This window comes from Podarcis tiliguerta (assembly GCF_965153285.1).
Source record: "Podarcis tiliguerta genome assembly, chromosome: 6".
NCBI classification, from domain to species: domain Eukaryota; kingdom Metazoa; phylum Chordata; class Lepidosauria; order Squamata; family Lacertidae; genus Podarcis; species Podarcis tiliguerta.
Genome location: NC_139539.1, coordinates 42,623,591 through 42,633,420, shown reverse-complemented (window position 1 = coordinate 42,633,420; position 9,830 = coordinate 42,623,591). Strand labels below are relative to the sequence as shown.

Here is a 9,830-nt window from a genome sequence, read left to right as displayed (position 1 = left end):
CATGTTCCGATACCAGTTTTCTGAGCAAATTTGCTGGCCAAGAGCTTACTTGCCTTCCACCCACCTTGTTTAGTTTCAAAAGCCTTGTTCTTTACCTTGTTTGTCTTAAAGGGCTCTAACTTACTCCATTCTCTCAATTTCTTGAAAACCTTTTTGCCACTGTGAGCCTTATGACTGAGCTCTTGTGTATTAATTGATTGCAATAATTTATTTATTCCCCTGTTTTTTCTGATGCTTGGCATATGATAGCTGTACATATACTCCTCAGTACTAAAGCATATACAGTGGTACCTCAGGTTAAGTACTTAATTCGTTCCGGAGGTCCGCTCTTAACCTGAAACTGTTCTTAACCTGAAGCACTACTTTAGCTAATGGGGCCTCCTGCTGTCGCTGCACTGCCAGAGCCCGATTTCTGTTCTTATCGTGAAGCAAAGTTCTTAACCTGAAGCACTATTTCTGGGTTAGCGGAGTGTGTAACCTGAAGCGTATGTAACCTGAGGTACCACTGTACAGCTTCAGGCGTTATCACCATCACCATGCTTGCATATTTCCACACCCACACATGAGCTGAGTAGTGCTTTCAAGTATTAGCTGATTACTTCCAATGCTCAGCATTGGAACTTGTGCAATTGGAAGCACAGATAGCAGTGGTTTGGTATATGCATGCCCTCTCAACTACTTCTACACAAAAGGGGACTGGATGGTAGCTGGGAGGTAAGTAGAACCCAAGAAAGCCTCATGACAATCCATTGGGAGAAGTATCAGTTCATCAAAAATATCCTAACAAAAACACACCATGGACTTAGGTCTCGGAGTCTGTCATCTTTATTAATGATTCTTTTCTGCATTGTGTCAGAAAATGATAGCTTAATATGAAATAGAATTTCCTTAACAGGTTTCTTCTTTTTTAATAGGCAGATAAACACATGTCTTCTTGGGTCAGACCAAAGGTACGTCTAGTATAGCACACTATCATCTGTAACGGGGCCATGAGTGGGGGCATGATGAAGATATTCATCTCCTGTTTGTCCCCCAAATCTGGCAATCAGTGAAACAATGTTTCTGAAAAGAGAAGCTCCATTTAAGCTATCATTGCTAATAACCATTGGCAGATTATCCTTCATTAATATGTCTGCTCCTCTTTAAAATCCATCTAGGGCTAACGGCTATCAACACTTTTGTGATACTGAATTCCAAAAGTCAATTGCACATTGTGTGCAGAAGTGCTTCTGTTTAGCTGTCCTCAACTTACTGCCAATCAGTTTCATTGAATTATATCAATTTCTGGTATTTTGAGATAATAATTAGTTACTCTCTTGACACTGCTCATTATATCATGCCTTCTTTTAGGCTTTTATTTTTCTAGGCTAAATTTATTAGATGATTACCATTATCGACGCTGGCAGTCCTAAAAAGATGAAACATCATGACTGCCAAAGTAATGAAATTTTGGACTATCAATGTGTTTATGTAGATTTATGACACATGTTGTACTTGGTTTTATGTTTCTCTTGGTAACCTGCAAAATTTTAAAGCTGATATTTTATTACTGAAGTTGGTTTTACACCTTGGGATAAATTGATCCCATCCAGTTTTCCAAAACTGGAATCAATGCCATAGAGGGTACAAATTTGAGTTCCTCAAATTTCATTATAGACTCTTAGTTCATGATTCAGAACTCATGATTTTAAGACCTGAGGAGTCACTGAAGAGACAAGACATAGAAAAAAGGAACAACCTAGATTGTTTCCTAAAATGAACCTCAGATACCCACACATACAGTATTGAAACAGACAGCTAGAAATTTGGCATATTGGTATTTATTTCTCGATAGCAATGGATCTCAAGAGAAATGATAGTATAAAAGCAGTAGCAGATGAATTGTGGAAAGGTAAGAATACTGCAATTTCCTTTACAAACAATGTAGAATGATTCTGTTGAATTCCCAAAGAGTAGCACTATTGATCCAGAAAAGAATTGGGCTTTTTTTTCTTTATCTAGGCTGAAGGTGCAAAGCCCACCCTGTTGTTGGCCATATCAAAGACAGAATAATACTCCTTAAGGAAGACATCACCCAAGATCCACAGTGGCTCCCCAGTTGGAGAAGGCAAGTACGTAGCCTCAATCTCAATTGTACAATATCCATTATTCTGTGGAACAAAAGAAAACAAGTTAACCCTGTGCTGGGGAAATAAATAAGACGGCATTCCAAGGAAGTCTGGAATAAGGACTTGTTCGCAAAGACACACTAGAGATCCACATTTGATATGCTCCAGTATGTCTCTGACCATCTACATGTCCAGATTCAGGGCTGGCCACAATGCAGACAGGGCCAATAGTGAGGCCAGCCCAGTGAGCATCATCTCCACTCTGGGAGAAGTGACAAAATGGAGGGATTCTTTTTCACTATTTTATAGGTGCTAGTACTGCTCATACTCTTGCTTTTGGCAATTACAGTCCGAGCAAACATCTCTTTAGGAACAATCTGCAACTGTAAATCGAGCATCAGTGATAGATCCATGTCAGGTCTATGGTCTCAAAAAATAAAATTAAAATGACCCCACAAAAAAGGTTAGGAGAAAAAAATACAAGGCACCATTACAACAGTTTTCCTGAGTAAATAAATGCCACCCCTTAGTATAAAAAACCAGACTCTTAATCTGTTGTTAAAACAGAAATCAGGTAATTTATAAGGTTTAATGACAGAATACGATAATGATGGAATAATAATAATAATAATTTTATTATTTATAATTGCCTCTTTCAGCAGGTCTGGGAAGGCTCCCTCACAGAGGGAAGCATTCACCACCCCACAGAACCCATCGCCCAGCCCTTCCCGACTCACTTTTATAAGCCAGGATGGGCAAGGATCAAGGAGACAGGTATTATGAACATAGCATGGTTCAAAACGCATACTGTTCTGGGGAATTATGTTTAGCAATATGGTATATACGTACATTGGTGACATAGGCAGATGGAGGCAGTGGAAACTGGGATCCGTTGATGATAAAGGTGATGGTGGGCATGTTCTGGACATAGTTGCAGTTCACCACAAACTGAAAATGAACAAATAAAGAGGGAAGGTTAACTATTTGTGTAGGCTAGGTTGGTTGAGTCATGTCCCCTGTAGAAAACAGGCTAAAGCAAGCAAAATATTTTCCGTTCTTTTTGGTGCATATAGCAAAGTTCTATGAGCACATTGTGTTTCCTGCAAGCAGCTCACTGTCTCCTGAGGTGTGGCTTTCTGAAATTACCTCATCTACTCACCTCACCATTGTATTCTTGACCACCTACAGCTTGCAAGAAATTCCCCATGTACTGCTGTGGGACAGCAAGTAGATATGTTCCAGTGTCCACGATTGCCTGGCAGCCTTGACTGCACCAGCCAGTAGCCTGGCTGCCAATAGCAAACCTGCAGAGGAAAGAAATGATATTAAGGCCCCAAATGGGTTCTCAGAGACTCACCTCTGTAGTTGTGCATTGTACACTGAGACAAAACGCGCCACCTCCTTCCACATATATTATACAGAAAATTCACTGTTTGAGATTTGGTCTTTCCCACCTACACTTCCTCCCGTTCACAGAGTTTCCCCATAGGATTCATCTTGTCATATATTAATTGGAGTAGATTATGCACTGATCCATCCAATCCATTTTCATCCTAAGATATTAACCCTATTGCTTCTCTTGAGGCTGGCACAAAAGAGTGATCTTTGGCTACGACAGAGTTGTTAATGGCCTTTCTGGATTTTACATGCATTCAAGTATGTGCACGCAATAAAGATGCAGACATTATATGTTTTCCTCAAGGCAACATTTTAGTTCCAGAAAATCTATATTTTCTCAGTTTTCATACTGCAATATATTGTTACTTGTTTGGATTTTTATTTTTAGTTAAATGCTATACCCAGCTGGAATATCCATTGATGCAATCGTTTCATTCCAGTCCCAAGCCCACAACACACGTATTCTAAAGCAGTAAGCAGGAGGAATAAAAGTACCCCACTCTGCAGAAAGGCAAAGCCATTTTTGTCACCTGGAAATGGAACATGTTTAAAGCAGGAAAGCACAGCTAGGTATAGATAAAATGGAAATAATGTGTGCCACTTACTCCTGAATACCAATCTGCCAGTAATATTCACGGGTGACAGGCGTCCAGGTAATTTGCCCAGAGTACAACCGATTGTCTACACCTCCCAAAACCATTTCCCCTCCATACTGAGCAGTTGGTTGGCTGAGAAAACAAAAATGGTTTAAAACAGACAAGGATTAGTTCTAACTACCTATAAATTTGATGGTGCTCTATAAGTCCACAGGTAAATAAGCCTAGAGAAGATTAGAGAAAGCATAAATGGAGAGTAATAAACAGTTGGCAGGTCAAAGGGGGAAAGAACAAATCGGGCACAGATTGCCCCACATTAAGGATCAGAATCTTACTCCACTGGTGAAAATCCATCCTTTCATCACTCCAGTGATGGTAATAAAAGGGAAGGTTGATTAAGAAGGGTCACAGAGTTAACAGAAAGCTTAATTTGCATCAATTGCTCGTACACTCATTCTCAACTGTCTTTTGTTACTGTAAGGATGGAACCATTTAGGAGTACTTTATTTATCCTAGATTGCCAGTAATTTCTCAGTGTGGTCTTGCACATGCCCCTGACAAAAATATCAGGTTTTGGATCTTACCGGGAGAAATAGAAGCTGAAGATGGGTTCAGAAAGCTGCCCTTGTCTTAGCATCTGCTGCATAATGGTGGGACCTGCTACAGCTAAGCCGGGATAGCCCATGCCTAAAATCCCATCAAAACTGGCATAGTAGAAAGGACTGGAAGGCTCATTTTGACTCAAGCCAAACTCCTGGTTTTGAACGACAATGTTCTGGACCTGGAAAGAAGGAATCAGTGGGGTTCACTTGCAACGTGAATCGTGATAACTGACAGGCAATACTCAACAGTTTAGGAATAATGCTACACGAAGAGACAATGAGTCCCAGTGGAGTGGATTCTTCAAAATGTGGTCTGGTGTCAATCTCAGCAAAACTGGATCTCAGTGGGTACCACCAATCACTGCTGTGCCTTAGGAACTTAGTTTTTTGCACTTGTTAAATTCAGATTTCGATGCTGAGTTCAGAACAGGATGCTTTCTTATACTGCAAAGGATTCCTGCCATTGGTAACTGGATTCCCAGAATTATTAGCTTTACCTTAGTTTGAATATTCCCAGAATGTGGCACACTTAAGGATGAGTGACTCACAGTGCAAAGTTCACTTACCTGCACTGTATCATAGCCTAGCATGACAGTTAAGCTACCACTCCCATAGGATAGTGTATAGGTCTGTCCATTGTTGGAGTAAGTGGAAGATGCACTGGGGTTGAACCTATGGTGGTTCCCTAGAATAAAAAAGAAACATAGAGTACAAATCTATCTCTATGAGGCAGTGAAAGCTGCCCATTAGCATGCAAGATTCAGTTTACAACAGATCTGACTTTGCTACAGACCCAGCCTATCACCCATGAACTCTTATATGCACACATAGTGAAGAGGCTAAAAAGGAGGCAACAGGAAAGGGGCACTTCTCACAAAAATATACAAGCATTGTGACTGCATTTACCTCAGAAGGTCACCATTGTTGGTCAAAAGAAGGGCCTGCACCATTTTAACATGGTTTGAGGACAGCTTCATAATGTATCTTCATCGTAAGAACATTTGTACATAAAAATGTATGATATGAGTGAAAATAATATACTAAAATGCATTATATAAGAACATAAGAAGAGCCGCTGGATCATGGTAATGGCCCATCTAAGTCAGAATTCTGTTGTCATGATGATCAATCAGATGCCTATTGGAAGCCAGTAAGCAGGATGTGAGTGCAAACAGTTTTCTCTTCTCACCTGTGATTCCCAGCAGCCACTATTCTGAGTCATGCTGACTCTGACAAAGAAGGTAGAAAATAACTGTTGTGGCTAGTATACATTAGGGGAAATTGCTTGCAGAAAATGTGTATATTAGACAAAATGGCATACAAAAATGTGTATATTGGGAGAAATGTGCACTAAAATATATGTGCATTTCTGTGAGGACTTTTTAAAAGAAGATTTGCAAACCAATGCAGTAATATGACAAACTGAACATAAGACTGGAAAAAATGAAAAGCTGAAACTGACAGATTTGTCCATCTTGATTAATGCAATATGCTATTGCTTTCATAAGATTTGCTTGCATTGACTATTCCTCCTGCACTTCTTAGCTGAGTAGCACCATAGTATCTGGCCATCACAACACCATTTGCTGTTTCTAACCCATACCGTGCACACACAATGCTCTAGTATTATATCTCATGATATGTTGAGAAAAAATAAAGAATTTGTACTCAAAGAAAGACGGGTTTGTGCCCAGAATCAGGGGAGGGAGGAGAATCTTAGGGTTGTCAGTCAATATATTATTATGATATTCCAAGTTTGAAAGCTGCAAATAAGGTTTGCAGTAAGTTTATTTCTAAACAAAATGAAGTGCTTACTTGAAGACAAACAGCCACTTTCAGCAACTGTGTAAAGTACTCACCACAGGCTGCAGTATTACAATACACAGAAGGTACCCAGAGATTGGAAGAACCTGTGTCCATGAGAACCAGGAAGTTCTGGGGTGGAGTTCCAATACTGATCTCTCCAAAGTAGAAAGACTGCCAAGGGAGAAAGCTTGAATGAGGTGGAATAAAGGAATTTCACCACATCTTTTAATGCTCTTATCATTTCACCACCTTGCTAATAATTTGCTACCAATGATCTCAAAGGGGCTATTTAGATCATGAAGACTTCAGTTTAGCAATGCATCCCACAGAGAAGGTAAGCTACACTACTCTCCAAGAGCATACAGCAAAGCAAACAGGAGGGTTATGCAAGATGCTAGAATCATAATCCCTAATCCTCTTCTCTAACTACCAACATCCAGACAAGAGATATATGCATCTTTGCTTGCCATGTTCATCCCAACAAAGGCAGTTGCATTTTCGTGTTTTGTATCTTCAGTAGAGGAAAGTGCTGTAGTGAAAACATCCACCTTCAAGTCCTTTCGGGATCAGTTACCCAGGCTTATAATCTTTAGTGTGTCTCATGGAATGCTCAGCAGACAAGTCAGCAAGCAAAGAAGATACCACGAAGCCATAACCCCCAAAATTAAAAGTAGAAGCTGAAATCATTTACAGTGTGTTTTGTTAATGCACACTGGACAAACATCTGTGTCTTGCTGTCATAAAACAGAGAGCCCCAATTCACACCTCTCAGCACATACGGTTGAGTGTTCAGTTCATTCTTCTTGTAGGGGAAATGGGTTGTTTGATGGTATTATCAACTGCTGAGCTCAATGTGCAAGTTCATGTATTTTCTCTACCACGCTGAGAGGGAGGAGGGGAAAGGTACAGATTCATATTGATGCGATACTCACATTCAAGTTGTTGGTTATTGGTTCGTAAGCAATGTTGTATTCATTCCAGTGGTATTTCAATGCAGGATCAGCATGGTGTTTCTTCAGAAATTCCTCCAGCACTCCTTTCTCCTTCATGTTCTCCCGAATGGATTTCCCTTTCTTCAGAATGACTCTGCATAAGACGCAAAGATCTCAAGAGACCAGAAGCAACATGGGTGGCCTTTCTGTCCTTCTGCTATGCACTCTTTCTTCATCTGCTTTCCTATATTTTGTTATTGGGAGCTACTAATAGCCCATTGTGATACTTTATTATTCATCCATTCATTCAATAAAAGCAAGGGAGTGTGTGAAAGAGAAACTGTCAAAGCCTGAGAAGCGAAGATTTAATTTTGCTATGGAACATTATAAGAACATTGGCTGAAGATGTATGACTTGATTTAATTTCCAGTCATATATTCAGCTCATGTGTTGCTATTGTTGAGACACTCACCTCTCCAGGCCCTCTGACAGGTGGAGAAAAGCCAATACCAGGATCAACCACTTCATGGTGCTCACTGTCTTGACCAAAGCAATCTTCTAGAGAATCCACAAATCCTTTCCACAATTACAGCTGCTTTGTCCCTACTTTTATACTCAGAGCAACTGTCCTCTACTGGCTTATCTGTTTACTCTAGATTTCCAATATCATTATGTACACTCAATATCTACATGTTCTTTTTTCTTATGAATGATAGGGAATCAAATTCTTTTGTTTAAAAGGTTTTAAAAAGCAATTTGTGCTTTTGATTGTAAAAAGATTTAGTTATAAGAACTGGATATGGAGCAAAGCTGTGCTATTGGGACAAATAAAAAAAATGGTGATAAGATATCTACAAGATATCTACTGAAATATAATCAGTTTCCTTGAAAAGTTGGTCATATTCTTTTCAGAAATTAGAAAGGCCAAGTTAATGATCACAGTTATTCTGACAAGTGCTTACATAATGCTGGATAGGCTCAATATTGATTTAATTGATGCCAACCAATATCAAGAGTAACTCCAGGTTTCTCTTCACTATAGTATTGGCCCATGCTGGACCATATAAAGTTATACTACCAATGAGGTATTTGAATCAAAACTCTGATCACATAGTATTTAGCTCCCACCAGCTAGAAGTTGCATACATATCATTTTTTTGTAAAGTTTTTTATTATTTCATTTTATAATGCATATAAAATGGAGGTAACAATTACAACATGATTTCCTCCATTATAGCTCTTATTCCAGGGTGAGTGGTACCAAGTGTCCAGTGTAAGATTTTGGACTGTTTCCCACTGAGTTGCAATTACAGTTTGTGCTGCTAAGTTCATATATAAGATCCATTCTTTTGACAATATATGTACATTGGTATCGTCACAAATATTGATGCACATTTTGCCAAATGATCATAATGATCTTGCTTCATCCCATGTGCAGTTCGTTGTATAATGTATGTAGCTTTCCTTTTCTTTTTTTAAAGGATATGCTTGGCAGGAGTCACACAAAACTGATCAGGAGGACTTTAAACTGAATCCTGCACAGCAGAGCAATTAAATGCTAGAAAATGGTATAAAATCATGTGCAGGTAACAGGGGTGTGAGTTAAGGCAGAGTGGGTAACCACTAATACATAAGGGGGGGGGGCAGTAAGGGAGTGTTTGGGGAGTGTAATCCATAGTTTTTGATGGCTCTGTACCAGGACTGGGGAGCATATTCCCCCTCAGTAGGCAAGATCTGTTTCTGCCTTACCCCTTGCATGCCATATTTTGCAGGTTGGTGGCATCACTCATCTGTTGTCACAAGGATTTCAGGTAATGAGCCTCTTTGAAGACGTGTTCACAACGCACCTTCAGAGAGATTTGCTCCAGGATCAAGAAAGTGTTTGTCCTGAAACGTCTTTTAAGACAGGATTTGCACTGAAACCATTTTAGCAGTAGTCACAATGCAAGCCCTTTCATGAGATATTTAAGCCACTATTGCAATCCACTCAATGGTGAGCAAGGAAACTGGAGACCGCTAAACAAACCAGGGTGGCTGCATGGGGAGCTTTCTGGCGAACACATTTAAAAGAGACACGAATGGGAATTGGAAGGATCTAAGGATCTGTCCTGCCTTCTTCTGGCTTAACGTTCTAGAGGAGGCCAGGTTGATAGGACTAAGGGCACATCTCAAAGAGCAGGGTCCTGGCAAGGCAGGTCTGGTAGTCCAGTCAATTATGGTAGGCACTGCCAGATCCCAATCAGGGTAGCAGGGGGCAAGGCAGGGTCAAAAGGCAGCTTGTCAGCACCCTGGAGAGCTCATAACAATCTTTGCTTGCTCGGACTCACTCAGGAAGAGCTGCCATTGCCCTGATCTGTAATCACTGACTCCTACAGCATGGCTGTGCAG

General features: G+C 40.1%; 1 protein-coding gene across 1 annotated transcript; it reads right to left on the bottom strand.

Moving 5' to 3' along the window:
- Positions 1-1,804: 1,804 nt before the first annotated feature.
- On the bottom strand, positions 1,805-8,044 carry LOC310679910 (pepsin B-like). The gene is made up of 9 exons (XM_083445855.1): positions 7,915-8,044; positions 7,443-7,596; positions 6,564-6,681; positions 5,271-5,389; positions 4,687-4,883; positions 4,112-4,234; positions 3,268-3,412; positions 2,958-3,056; positions 1,805-2,150 (listed from the first exon to the last, which is right to left on the bottom strand). The coding sequence occupies exons 1-9, from the start codon at positions 7,968-7,970 to the stop codon at positions 1,998-2,000; spliced, it is 1,164 nt and encodes a 387-aa protein (XP_083301981.1). The 5' UTR covers positions 7,971-8,044; the 3' UTR covers positions 1,805-1,997.
- Positions 8,045-9,830: the final 1,786 nt, after the last annotated feature.

Excerpts from the sequence above, each read along its gene's own strand:
- LOC310679910 (XM_083445855.1), bottom strand. The coding sequence starts at position 7,970 with ATGAAGTGGTTGATCCTGGTATTGGCTTTTCTCCACCTGTCAGAGGGC. Across the intron at positions 3,057-3,267 it reads GTCAAGAATACAATGGTGAG|TTTGTGGTGAACTGCAACTA; the intron begins GTGAGTAGATGA and ends GTTCATTTTCAG. Across the intron at positions 2,151-2,957 it reads CATCTGCCTATGTCACCAAT|AATAATGGATATTGTACAAT; the intron begins GTACGTATATAC and ends TTTGTTCCACAG.